The following is a 14,449-nucleotide window of genomic DNA, read 5'->3' on the forward strand; positions in this document are numbered from 1 at the left end:
CAGTGTTGCATAGTCGACGTCTGTTTGAGACTCTCATGATTCGATTATTTCCGTTACTGTCCTATGATGTTCATTGACGTCTGTCTGTATTTGTTACTTGGCGGGCCTATACCGTGTTCATCTCCTAGTCACTAGAGGCCAGGGCCATGAGTTTAAAACAGGTCACCACTTGGGATGGGACGATAATCGCTAGTATCGTTTATTGTGATAAAAAAAACACTCATCCTATCGTGGCGGTTCAAATCTATCGGGATTCAATTCACCTTTTATTTGCCTGCGCATATCCGGTACCATTTAAACCCTCCATAATTCGTAAAACTACTAAAATACTCTTCTTTACCAAATCTCTTTGGGATCGTCCCATCCCTAGTCACCACCAGTCAAATGCTGGTCATTTGGGCTGCAGCTCGGTACTTAAAGGGGAAGACCACCCATTTTCAATATTGAAATATGTCATTAATATACCTTAGAGGAGTTGTGTGGAAATAGAAAAAAAGTTCCCCCCCTTCTGTGTTGCCTAGAACTGGAGGATTGATTTTGGGGTTTGTATTGTAAAGTACAATGTGTGATGTCATCAAGTTGTAATTTACTATACAAACCCCAAAATCAATCCTCCAGTTCTAGGCAACACAGAAGGGGGGGAACTGTTTTTCTATTTCCACACAACTCCTCTAAGGTATATTAATTACATATTTCAATATTGAAAATGGGTGGTCTTCCCCTTTAATTGTCTAATCTACCAGGAACTTTGACAGACAACCAGCCTCCATTTCAAGGTCCTATTCTATTCAGACGGTACAACAGAGAAACTGTCCAAGATAATAACATGATCCACAGTTCTGTTTTACGTTGCATATTTGGGAGAAACAATTATTGATGAACACAAATCTATATTAAACAACATAAGAAACACTGTTAACTAATCTGTCTTTCTGGTGAACTTAATCTTAAAGTTCTTATGGCGAAAATAATATTTTTAGGCTTCTTTTTTTTCATGTTTCTTGACCTCAATTACACCAAAAAAACCTGAACTTCCATCTTTCAGTGGCTGTTCTTTTGAATAATTAGTCTCAGAAAAGTGAGTTAATTGGCCTCTGGACGAACGCATCATTCTCCAGGGAAGGGTGTGGTTGTATCACCATTGCTCTTACTTTCCACTGTGTCTCGTTCCAATGCAGCATTTACCATTTACCTGTTGCTTTCCACTGTGTTTGTATCGTTCCAATGCACCATTTTTACCATTTACCACTTTGGTTGTCGCGTTCCAAAAGAGGTGACGATTAACAGGAATGTTCCTGAGCTACTACACCTACAGGAATCTAGGTATATTATCAAGTCAAAATGCAACAGAACACAGAGGGAGAGAAAAAAAACCACCATGGCTCACTGGAGTGGAGTTTTCAGTTTTAACATTTTTAATGCACGTTTTAAGGACCAGGACAAAGACTTTTATGACTGGTAAAAACAGCATGTCATAATTGCTTTAAGCGATTACTAATGGGGTTTTAGTTGTGGTGTGCAGGGAGGGATGCTGGACCCCATAAAGCTGTTACCTATCAAGACCATTAGATTTGTGCCCACGCAGAGCCTGTATTTTGCTACAATTCAACCCACTACAGTAAAAAAGGCAGTCATAGGGTTTCAACTGCAGTGCTGAGAGAGCGGGCAAGGGTGTGTGTGTGCACGCGTGCATGTGTGCACGTGTGTGTGTGTGTGTGTGTGTGTGTGTGTGTGAGAAACCTTGCCTGATTTTGTGACAACCCCCTAAGTGTGCGTGCCCACACAATGCTGGCCTCTGCAACCCCTTCTTCTCTCGCAACGATTCCCGGAAATGTGCGTGCATGTTCTCCCTCCCCGTTAGCCGTCCGTCGCTCACTAGTACGCCGAAATCGGCCATTAGAGAGAGGAGAGAGAGCGAGTCTTTAGGTTGCCATGGCAACTGGGTGAGTCATTCTGCTGCAGTGAGTTTAGTCACAGCCGCACCGACTGTACGTTTTCCCTTTCTCCATCTCTGCTCTGTGTCTCTAGTCTCTGCCCTCCCACACATCCAACGCCCCCCCCCCCCTTAGTCTCACCTTTAGGCCTAGGATTATTGACTGCTTTAACTATTGAAAAATAGCAGATATACAAGCTCACAGCGCGGCACCGAGTGCCGCGCTGCGAGCTTGTAGATCTGCTATTTTTGAAAACTCGTGAAAATTAGAATTTTGACCCCATTCTATAAGTGTCTTTTGAACCCTTCTAAGGTTTTTTGAAAAACCTGTGTTTCTACTTTCTATATGTCAGCAATCTGGCTATAGCCATCGTCAAAGAAAAGGTCCTTTTCACTTAAATGGAGCTCAGTCGGTCTGTTCTTGAGAGACTACTATGTCAGTGGTTCTCAAACCTTTTCATGTGAAGGACCCCCAAAATGATATGTATTTGGCCACGGACCCGCAACTCAAAATATTTAGTTCCAGGGACAACCCAGAAGCAAAATTTGAGGTACAAACGTTCGCTTTGAAGATACATATATTCAAAGATTTGCACACATTTTCACGACTTTTTCAAAAATAACAGATCTACAAGCTCGCAGCGCAGCACTCGGTGCCGCGCTGTGAGCTTGTATATCTGCTATTTTTCAATAGTTAAAGCAGTCAATAATTCTAGGCCTAAATGGGTTAACACAGTGGTTCTCAACCTTTTCAGGCCGAGACCCCAAAAAGAATCATATTTTAACTGGGCATCCCCCCCACCCTGACCAGCACTAAGAGTTGAGGCATTACATTTTGTATAACACACTTCTATTGTGAAAATAGCAGATCTACATGCTCACAACGCCTTGCAACAATATGAGCATGTATATGGGCTATTTTCACTATTTCACCCGCTAATATTTGACAATTTGGCCAATGTTTAATTTGTCATTTTAGAGGTATTAAGACGTCCTTAAATTGTCACTTTAGAAATGTGCAGATACCCTTACGTTGATTTGTTTACTGTTGAGTGAGAAAACAACGTTGCACATTAAGTCAATCATCTATGGACCCCTCAACATAATTTGGGGACCCCTCTGGGGGTCTCGACCCACAGGTTGAGAACCCCTGCCTTAACCCACCATCATTTCTCATTTGCCTTCATTCTTTTTCCCATTTTGTTTGCACCTAATATGATCAGATCTGGAGTGGAGATGTATATATGACTGGCATGGGTTCCATATCCCAGTTATACATATGATCCCCAATGATGGTGAGGGAAAGAAAACTAAATCAATGTGAGGATAGTGTGTGTGTGTGTGTGTGTGTGTGTGTGTGTGTGTGTGTGTGTGTGTGTGTGTGTGTGTGTGTGTGTGTGTGTGTGTGTGTGTGTGTGTGTGTGTGTGTGTGTGTGTGTGTGTGTGTGTGTGTGTGTGTGTGTGTGTGTGTGTGTGTGTGTGTGGGACCATAAGCGATATTATCGTTTATTGTGAAAAAAATACTCACGATAATCGTATCGTGGAGATTTAATTCATCGTGATATCGTCCTCCGTCATGCACTGGGGTCAATTCACCTTTTATTTGCCGAGCTGCGTATCCGATACCATTTATAATATACATATTTGATAACGTTTTTTTTTTTTTTTTTTCACTCTCTATCAAATGTCTTTGCCAAAAAATAGCCGATCTGCTATTTTTTGAGGCAAATGTTCCGCCCCAGGATACTGGATTTTGATTATCGCGATAATATCGCAAATCGTTATTTCTTTTGTCACAATAATCGTGATATGAAACTTTCATATCGTCCCATGGGGGGGGGGGGGGGGGTTTATACATTTCTGTGCATGTGTCCTCTCATCCATGCCGTGTAGGATTGATAGGTGGAGGCTGGTGATAAGGGCGAGCGGAATGTCACTGCTCTGGCTTTGATTACTTATTTATGGGTCGGGGTAATGAGTAAACCCACCGCTGGCAGCACACTATGGGAGATGGGGAGGGGGGCCACACACACACCAGGGAGCAAGCAGGAGCACTTATTTACCTCAATCCAAGAGCGCTGCTTAACGCTCTTTTAAAGGGGCCACACCATGCTTTTAAAATATATATATTTTATATAAATATTGGTCCATAATACGGTTTTATACTGGTTAGCTTAAACAACCACTCAGATATTGAAATTCTGAAGTTCTGTCTGTCTCTAATTCCAAGCCATTTCAGATGCAATACCAAAATGCCCTTTGTTGGCAACGGGGAGCTGTCTTTGGGCTAAAATTGGAGCGATACAGTGAAGATACCATGGCACCATGCTAATCTTCTCTGTATCGTTCCAATTTTAGCATGGCACCATGCTAATCATCTCTGTATCGTTCCGATTTTAGCACCACTTTACCTCATGGTTCCACCACACAAGATTTGAAATTGGTGGTGTAGTCCCTAATAATAGCCCAATTTGTGCAAATTAGATTATTTATGTTTCGATTTTTTTTTTGTATGATTGGAATTTGTGAACATACAGCTTCTAGTACACAATTCTTTCTAGGCGTTTGGCGGCAAACATGAACGCCTCATAAAAACCCCAACCTGAAGTGTTTTAAAGTGCTACAGTACATACAGTACTAATATGACTAAAGCTCATCTCACCAACTTTTGCGCAACATGCATTTCAAAATCTTTGCCCCCCTTTCAGAAGTAAATCAGCTTAAAACGTCTGGCTCTTGTGTTGTGGCCGTTAGCTTTACTATTTAAAGCAGCTGGAAATATCCCCTTGGACAGAACATTGACCTGTTCTCAATAATAGTCTTAGCTACTTATGACCTACTGTATATACCTTGTCATATGACAAATAGCAAAGATATGTCAATGTACAAGCTAGCTCACATTACAACACGTTTTGGTAAATCTTTGAATATTTTCGCCTATGACGACATTCCCAAAATGGGGACATTCGAGGCTGTACTATAGTAGATGTTTGTGAGAAAGCTCATACTGTGCTTTTGATGGCAATGAATTTTACTATTGATAGCTAGATAGATAGAATACTTTATTGGCAGATACATACAGTACATTTCATAAAATCGCCAATGTTGACGTACAAGAAAGCCAAAGCTTGTTTCCATTGTGGTCCACTTTGTATTTGTCCAAACAACCAATGAACCAACGAATATACATACTGTATAGGACAAGAGATACCCAATAAGATCAGTGCAAAGTATGCTATCCGGGGTAGGGAATAACTAAGACCAGTTAGTATTAAGATGGAGCCAAGATTTGACCTCGTTCCTAAATCTTGCAAAGGAATTTAGACATACAGGGCTGGAGGGAGGGCATTCCACAGAACAGTGGCTAAAAATGATCAAATGCGTTTTTCCCCTTGAGTGACCCGAGGCTGGGGGGGACTAGGTCATATATGCTTCCCCTGGTTGCGTACCTGTGAGCGTCTCTAGGCAGGTAGCCAAGTACTGTAAGTAATTGGGAACCGACTCATTAAGAATCTTGAAGACCATGCATAGTGAGAGATGAGAAACCCTCCTCCACTCTTGGCCACCCAAGGCTACTGAAATGGGCGGAGGTAACTGATCTGCAATGGCTAGCATAAAAATCAAACCTCGGTTCGAAGTGAAGCGGTGAACTTTTATTCTATGTGTTCTAGAGCTATGAACTCTGTGATCTAGATCTATACATTCTTCCAATTCTGAATGAATGAATGATTTTATCTGGAGGGCCGAATTGTCATGTGAAGCTTGACCAATCCTCAATTCTGGACGCACGGGACACACATATTTTTCGGGAAAAATGAATTGTCATGTGAAGCTTCGAGGTATGGTCTCATTGGACATTTTTAATCATCCAATCATCAGACCGGGACGGACGTTACACACATATTCTGGATGTACGGGACAGATAAAACCTGTTCATTCTGGACTGAAATGACCATATATGGACATGAACGGGACACACATAGCCACTCCAGATAAAACCTGTTCATTTTGGACTGAAATGACCATATATGGACATGAACGGGACACACAAAGCCACTCCTTGGAAGCGGCTTTCACCGCTTCAAAAATAAATTATATAGAAATCTCTCAAAATGTAGCTTGTAAACGTAAAACAACAATGTGGATCTCAGGATCCATGTGAGAATGGCCTTGGTTCCTATGTGGATCTCAGACTTAAATGTGGCCGGCCAGTGAGGTCAGTCATATGACGTATCCATGATATATGCCTCCAAATTTGGGCAAACTTTCATCCTTACCAAGCCTCGTTGGCTTCCATTATGAAATTTAAGGGGTCCCCAGTTCACATATGATTATTTCGGGGGTCACAGCCTGAAAAGGTTGAGAACCACTGGCATACACTACCTGTCTTTGGGCATTGCACATAGGACTAAGCGACACGTTATTGAGCGGAATTATTGTTATATAGTCCTGGAAATCGGGTTAAATATTCTGGAAAAGTTTCAAGTTCAGTTTCTAAGACCCTTTGAAATGTATTGCTTTTATTTTAATTAGATTAACTTGGTCCTAATCTCCCCTCCCCTCCCCTCCCCTTTTTCATATTAAAAAAAGTGTGTAAAAGACGTTTTTGGCACTCAAATATTTTGTAACTCAAATATTTGCTTCTGGGGGTGTCCATGATACAAAATATTTTGAGACGGGGGTCAGCGGCCAAATACATAATTGTAGGGGTCCTTGACATGAAAGAGTTTGAGAACCTCTGACGTAGAAACATGTTTTTTTTTTTACGCAGAATCGGGTCAAAATTCAAATGTTCACGATTTTTCAAAAATAGCAGATCTACAAGCTCGCAACTGTGAGCTTGTAGATCGCAACAATGCGTACCCGGTCTAAATGCATTTAATCTGCCCCTGTGCTGACCCTGTTTTTGTGCTGTGTCATACCTCAGGACGACTGCAGGAGGGTGGGCTGGAGAACAACAACCACCATGGTCTTCTGGGCGCCGGCCTGGCACTGAGGGGCCTGTGTGTGAATGGCACCGACGGGGAGAACGAAATGGAGAGCCTCTCTGCGTACAGGCCCAGGCCCAGGTCCGAACGCCTGTCCAGCTCCTCCTCCAACCCTTCCCGGACAGGAGTGTCCACGTACAGCCGCATCCGCAGGCTCTCGGCCTGCAAGCAGCAGTGACCTCCCCAAGCCCTCGCCCCGCCCCACCTCGGAGCGCACACACTGGACAGGTGAGGCCAAGTTGCAAAATGCACACCTGCAAACGCCTGGTCTTAACCCATTTAGGCCTAGAATTATTGAATGCTTTAACCAGTGAAAAAATAGCAGATATACAAGCTCTGCGAGCTTGTAGATCTGCTATTTTTGAAAAAGTCGTGAAAATGTGTGCAAATCTTTGAATATATGTATTTTCACAGCGAACGTTTGTAACTCAAATTTTGCTTCTGGGTGGTCCCTGGAATTAGATATTTTGAAATGGGGGTCCGTGGCCAAATAAATATCATTTTGGGGGTCCTTCACATGAAAAGGTTTGAGAACCACTGACATAGTAGTCTCTCAAGAACAGACTAACTGAGCTCCATTTAAGTGAAAAGGACCTTTTCTTTGACGATGGCTGGCCAGATTGCTGACATGGAAACATAGGCTTTTTCCAAAAATCTTCAAAAGACACTTATAGAATCGGGTCAAAATTCAAATTTTCACGATTTTTCAAAAATAGCAGATCTACATGCTCGCAGCGCGGCACTCGGTGCCGCGCTGTGAGCTTGTATATCTGCTATTTTTTTATACTTAAAGCATAAAATATTGCGTCATAATGTGTTCAGGCCTAAATGGGAGGCGAAGTTGCAAAATGCACACCTGCAAACGCATGCTCCTAAGGGGAAATGGGAGTATTTTCCTGGTCCTCTGCGGAGACGAAATTGCTTTTACAGTTTCACCCTGCAGATGGCTTTGTTGGTTGCGTGGTGGAAGCTGTTGGGGGTTTGGTGTCTTGCTCAGGGAAACTGCAACACTATACTGTAGTGGGGGGCAAAACCGTTAATTTCAGTCAACGATTTTGTTCATGTTCACGGCAATGATCCGTTCAAATTATTCGTTCATCTAATAGATAAACGCTATCGCGGGAGTGTTGTTAATATGTCGTGCGTACAGACGGCGCTCCTGTCCTGTGTATGGGGTGGGGGGGGGGATGGGGGCATGAACCAAAGCGTGAACAACAAAGCCAGAACCCCTAGGGGGTCCTTAGAGTTACTACAGGGGGGCCGCCAAATCCTTGTGTGATAGGATAATTATTTTAAATTAACAACTTGAACCCTTGCATCCCTATTTCGAGGAATAGGGATTCGAGGTGATTCCTATTATTTTCGGCAAATAGGTTTGGTGTAGAGGTTAAAAAAAGTTTCAGGAAGTGAACGAGTTCGCTCACGTTCGTGGTTATTTTAAACAAATCACTCACGAATGACCTGGGGGGTCAAACTGCCTACCTTAAATGCCTCTCTAGTGACTCACAAGGTGAATTCAGAGGTACTTAACACTGCCAAATGCAAATGGCACAAACGGTTGCGGTTCAGTCATGCCTAGTGGGAGCTAGTGGGGAAGGCAGCACGAAGATCTTCCACCAAGCTGTAATGAAACGCACATCTTCAATTAAAATACCATAACAAGCAAGTGAGTAAACAAATAATCCAGTTGTGATCTTTGAGTGTCTGTGTGTGTTTGAGAGAGGGAGGTAGGGAGTGAGCTGGGAGGGCAAAGAGAGTTCTTTTGTTCCCTCTACATTGTAAAATCCTTGCAATTTATTCATTTTAATTATTTGAGACTCTGTAAAATCCTCAGTGCCAATAATAACTTCAGTGTAACTGGCAATGGCCAGCTGGCGTGACAGCTTCCGTTTTATGTCTAACTGCGAAACGGAACCGTGGAGAGTTGTGCTCTGGCCCTCAGGGACGTAGGAGCTGGGAGGGAGGGTGGGTGGAGGCGCGCAGAGTAGAAAGAGCTGGATGACGCAGCTGGGGGGGAGTGGTGGTGGTGGTGGAGCGGTGGTGGCGACACAGGCTAGAGCGGAATCCTGCACTCTACACAGGAGGAGGAGGAGGAGAGGGGGAGTGTGGGTGGGTGGAGTACGTGGGAGGAAGATGCTGCATAATAAGCTTTCCAGGGTTTTTCTCCCATACTTAGTTTTCATCTTCTTCTCTCTCTCTCTCTCTCTCTGTCTCTCTTCTGTCTCCCGGGCTTCTGTTTTCTTTTTGTCTCCATGTGGCAGCGACCCATTCATGTTAACCGTGTCTGTCTCTCATTCAATATATTGCTCTACTTCAGTCTGTATGTTAGGGATGGGACCATATGAAAATGTTATATCACGATTATTGTGACAAAAGAAATCGCGATTTACGATATTATCGCAATAATTAAAATCCATTATCCTGGAGCGGAACATTTGCCAAAAATAGCCGATCTGCAAGCTCACAACGCGTCGCAAAGACATTTGATAGTGAAAAAGACTATGTACGTTTATTAAAAGTACCTTTTACCAATAGAGGGTTTAAGTGGTACCGGACATTCAGCTCGGCAAATAAAAGGTGAATTGATCCCAGTGCATGACGGAGGACGATATCACGATAAATAAAATCTCCACAATACGATTATCGTGAGTGTTTTTTATCATGATAAAATATGATATCGCTTGTCGTCCCATCCCTACTGTATGTGGCTTCTTGCTGTTCTGCCCTTCCTTGTGTCTTCTCCTCTGCCCCTCTCTGTCTGTCTGTCTGTCTGTCTGTCTGTCTCTCTCCTTCCCTCTCTCTCTCCCTCTCTCTCTTCCTCCTCTAACACGCTCGCTTTCGTATGACTCATTCACAAGCGTAGCTTCTTCAACAGGCCCCCCCAGTGGCTTGTGTGGTTTTGAAGGAGTCTGGGACATTATATCAAGATGTCTGGCCCTCTTTTGTATTCACCTGGCATTAACAGACAGACGCTGCTTGTCTGACGAGGAGAAACTGTTTGTGTTACGCAGCATTGAAATGATGATTGCCCTATTAAGCAGCAAGTCGGTCTACATTATATAAACCGATTTAGTCATATATGTTAACATGGCTGGTCATTTTGAGCTCAATATGTTAAGTCTGTTAACCCATTTAGGCCTAGAATTATATTATGTAATGTTTTAGCTATTGAAAAATAGCAGATATACAAGCTCGCAGCGCGGCACTCGGCTATTTTTGAAAAATCGTGAAAATTATCATTTTTACCCGATTGGATTCTATAAGTGTCTTTTGAATCCTTCTAAGACTTTTTGAAAAACCTATGTTTCTGTCAGCAATCTGGCTATAGTCATCGTCAAAGAAAAGGTCCTTTTCACTTAACTGGAGCTCAGTTAGTCTGTTCTTGAGAGAATACTCTGTCAGTGGTTCTCAAACTTTTTCATGTGAAGGACCCCCAAAATGATATGTATTTGGCCACAGACCCCCATCTCAAAATATTTAGTTCCAGGGACCCCCCAGAAGCAAAATTTGAGTTACAAACGTTCGCTTTGAAAATACATATATTCAAAGATTTGCACAAATTTTCACAACTTTTTTCAAAAATAGCAGATCTACAAGCTCGCAGCGCTGCACTCTGTGCCACGCTGTGAGCTTGTAGATCTGCTATTTTTCACTGGTTAAAGCATTCAATAATTTTAAACTACCAAGCCGTATAATTGCCTACAAAACCATTTGATCGCCACAAGTCCTCTGTTTACTTTCACAGCCCTTGTTACGCCAGAGGTTGTGTGGTTCACTCAGTGGAGCTCCTGTCTGAGCAGCATACTGCATCATTTCGTACTTATCAGCTGCTGCCATCACATTGAATTAGCTACGGATAATCGGTGGAAAATGGAATAGCCGTCCAATGGCGAGCAGGGAGGAAAAGGGAGTGAGTCATCGGTGTCTCCCACACATTTGAACGTTGCCTGGAGCTAAAAGGTGATCTGGAGGAGGGGGCTGGTGGATGCGGGGGAGGAGGGGGTAGCGCATGGATGGAGGTGGGCATGAGCGTCACAAGGTTTGGGTCTTCCTCCTCTATATCAACTCGGAGACATCCCCCAGTGCTGCACTCCAATCAGTCAGCTCATGTGTGGAGGTGAAACTGAAAGAACAGGTGGAGAGAGGGAGAGTGTATAATGTGTTCATATGTGTTCAAACCATAGGCGACTGCTGCTTTTCAGTTGCAACCCTTAAATTTTGGAATGAGCTGCATCCCCTATTAGGGATGGGACGATGAGCGATATTATCGTTTAAAAACACTCACGATAATCGTATCGTGGAGATTTAATTTATTGCACTGGGATCAATTCGGCTTTTATTTGCCGAGATGCATATCCGTTACCATTTAAACCCTCTATTGGTAAAACGTACTTATAATATACGTACTTGATACAGTCTTTTTTTCCCCCACTCTCTACCAAATCTCTTTGCCAAAAAATAGCCGATCTACAAGCTCATTGCGACGCGTTGTGAGCTTGTAGATCTGCTGTCTTTTGGCAAATGTTACGACCTAGGATAATGGATGTTGGGGATATTTTGATTATCGTGATAATATCGTAAATCGCGATTTCTTTGGTCACAATAATCGTGATATGAAAATGTCATATCGTCCCATATCCCTACCCCCTATATCAAAATGGGCCCCACATTTGAAACATTTAAATCCCGTCTTAGTCCAGCCTTTATACCTTTGCCTTTAATCCAGCATTAATTGTGTGTTTTGGGCATGCATGTTTGTATATACAGTGTGCATGTGTGTGTTAAGTAATGGCACGTAGCATGGGACACCATCCCCCATTTGTGGTTTCCAGACAGAGGATGACGAATAGTCTGGCTGTGAGGAGAGTAAGTAGACCGGACGTTAAGGCAAGACATTTTAAATTACCACAGCAAACTCCTCACCTTGACAGCCAGGGCATCTCATAAATATAGAGAAGGGGAATTCCCTGGATCTACAGTATGTGCCATCTAGGCGAGGTTTATGTATACAAAGGATTCAGAAAGTTATTATCCAGGAGACTGTAATAACTTGTCCTGACCTGTACCACAGACCATGGTGGAAATAATTGGCATTAAACAGCATTGACATGCTCTGGGATTCACCTGCAACTAGAGGTGGGACATTCGCGAACGAATCGAGTCTTTTGAGCGGCTCATTGAAATGAACGATGGGATCCGGTTCGCAGTAGGGAGCCGTTCCTTTCTGTAATGAACAGTGGTGGAAAAAGTACAAAAATGATTTACTTGTAAAAGTATCAATACTGCAATATAGAAATACTCTGTGCCACAAGTGGAAGTTCAGAATTAAAATGTATTTGAGTAAAAGTACAAAAGTATTGGTATCAAAATGTACTTAAAGTACCAATAGTAGAAAGTACTCATTATGCAGAATGTCCCATTTCACAAGTTTTCCAATGAATACAATTTGAAAATAGCAGATCTATAAGCTCAAAATGTGTTCCCAGATCCCAGAGATCCGGCTCACTTCAAAGAACCATCCAACCACCAATCTCTACCTGCAACTTCGTGTTGTTTCTTGACATTTACAACCCAAATACAAACCAAGCAATGAATCCCTCAACTGTGATTTCTCAAAGCTGCTGAATGCTGAGTGAACGGCTTTTTTGGTTGTTGTAGATACTAAATGATAGGGCTACACGATTTTGGGAAATTATCTAATTTTAATCTAATATTGCGATTGCGATATTTATATATTTAGTTTAAGGTAGGATAAGTGATAGTTTTTTGGTTAAAATAAAACGTTTTTTGTTGTTAAAAGGTTGATATAATTTATTTTAACCAAATTAAATCACTTCACTACCTTAAGTCATGTTTCCGAAGCTTCCGTTGAATATTTATTGTGTAATACATTTAAAAATAAATTGATTATTAATAGCTAGGCAAATTGGCAATCATGCAAATGGTTTGATTCAGTTCAGTTATATTTTCAAAAGATTCCCTTTTTATTTTGCTTATTAGCAATATAAAACGTTTTTATATTCAGAAAGATCTCAGTAATGGTATTGTCTGCCTCTCATTATTGTCAAGGAAGAAAGTACCGTATGTCGCTGCCTCGCTTTCATCAAGGCAAAAGAAATGCACCCTAAGACACACCATAAGTTTCACATGTGTGCAGTGGACGGAGGAGGGGAGCCACCGTCACACAGAAATCACTTTTGCGATTATTATGCACCTTTGCGATTTGCTAATTGCGTGGTTCCAAATCGCGATTTCGGTTTAAAAACGATTCATTGTGCAGCCATACTAAATGACAATTTATTGTACATCCCGCTGTCCCATAGGTTGGAGTTTTAACCATGGCTTTCTGCTGGCGTGGCGGAGGGACACGTTTCGAGACTCGACGACACACAACGACATGCTGCGTTGCAACAGACGAGAGAGCAGCACCTGCACCACACTACTACTACTCTACATAGGGAAACCCTGTACAAACAACCATGCTGCTTTCATGACTGACTGACTGACTGAGTGACTGAGCGGCTGGCTGATCCAACTCTCTAGTTGGCCTGTTAACGGCTGGTTGATAATGAAGAGAGTGAAGACGGCAAGCGGGTCCCCAGGATGAAGACGATGCAAGCGGGAAGGCGTCAGGGAGAGAGGAGCAGTGGTGTGAAACTGTGTGTTCTGTAGCCATCCTCTACTTTAAGCATTTCAGGCCTAGGATTATGTTATGCTTTAACTATTGAAAAATAGCAGATATACAAGCTCACAGCGCGGCACCGAGTGCCGCGCTGCGAGCTTGTAGATCTGCTATTTTTGAAAAAAATCTTGAAAGTGTGTGCAAGTCTTTGAATGGCTCATTTTTTTAAAGTGAACATTTGTAACTCAAATATTTGCTTCTGGGGGGGGGGGTCCCTGAATATTTTGAGATGGGGTTCGGCGGCCAAATACATATCATTCTAGGGGTCCTTGACATGAAAGAGTTTGAGAACCACTGACGTAGAAACATGTTTTTCAAAAAACCTTAGAAGGATTTAGAGGACACTTATAGAAATCGGGTCAAAATCCAAATGTTCATGATTTTTCAAAAATTAGCAGATCTACAAGCTTGCAGCATGGTACTCGGTGCCGTGCTGTGCTGTGAGCTTGTAGATCTGCTATTTTTTAATTGTTAAAAGCATAAAATAATGCGTACCTGGTATAAATGGATTAAGCAAAGCTCAACTTCAGATTCCCCAAAGACCCCCCGCCCACATCTCTCTCTCTCTCCCCCCCCCTCCCCCTCCTCTCTCCCCTCACTGAATGAATGTAGCTTAGTTTTAGACTTCGACGCGGTCAACCCCGCAGTCACTCTTGTTTTAAAGCGCACATTGTGACGTGTTCTGAAGTGATTGAATAGAATGAAACGACGGAACCGTTTGAATCAGTGTTGTATAATATTGCAGTGAATGAATAAAATGGCATGAAGTGATGTGCACTGAGAAAGAGATCTCGTATTTAGACTACAAAGCATTTTCTGTTGTCTTGAGGTTGGGTTTATATTTTC

General features: G+C 42.5%; 1 protein-coding gene across 2 annotated transcripts in view; it reads left to right on the forward strand.

Annotated features, from left to right (window-relative positions):
• Window positions 1-13,970, forward strand: part of LOC308288800 (serine/threonine-protein kinase STK11-like) — a 33,300-nt gene extending 19,330 nt beyond the window's left edge. Inside the window, exons 10-12 of one of the 2 annotated variants that reach the window (XM_080730277.1) lie at window positions 6,861-7,149; window positions 13,245-13,630; window positions 13,702-13,970. In XM_080730277.1, coding sequence (XP_080586403.1) covers window positions 6,861-7,099 — 239 coding nt within the window. In that variant the 3' untranslated portion in view covers window positions 7,100-7,149; window positions 13,245-13,630; window positions 13,702-13,970. Of the gene's footprint in view, window positions 1-6,860; window positions 7,150-13,244 lie in introns of both variants that reach the window. The other variant, XM_080730276.1, reaches the window with a different exon arrangement.
• Window positions 13,971-14,449: the final 479 nt, after the last annotated feature.

The sequence above is a fragment of the Nannobrachium achirus genome (assembly GCF_963921795.1).
Source record: "Nannobrachium achirus genome assembly, chromosome: 1".
NCBI lineage: Eukaryota > Metazoa > Chordata > Actinopteri > Myctophiformes > Myctophidae > Nannobrachium > Nannobrachium achirus.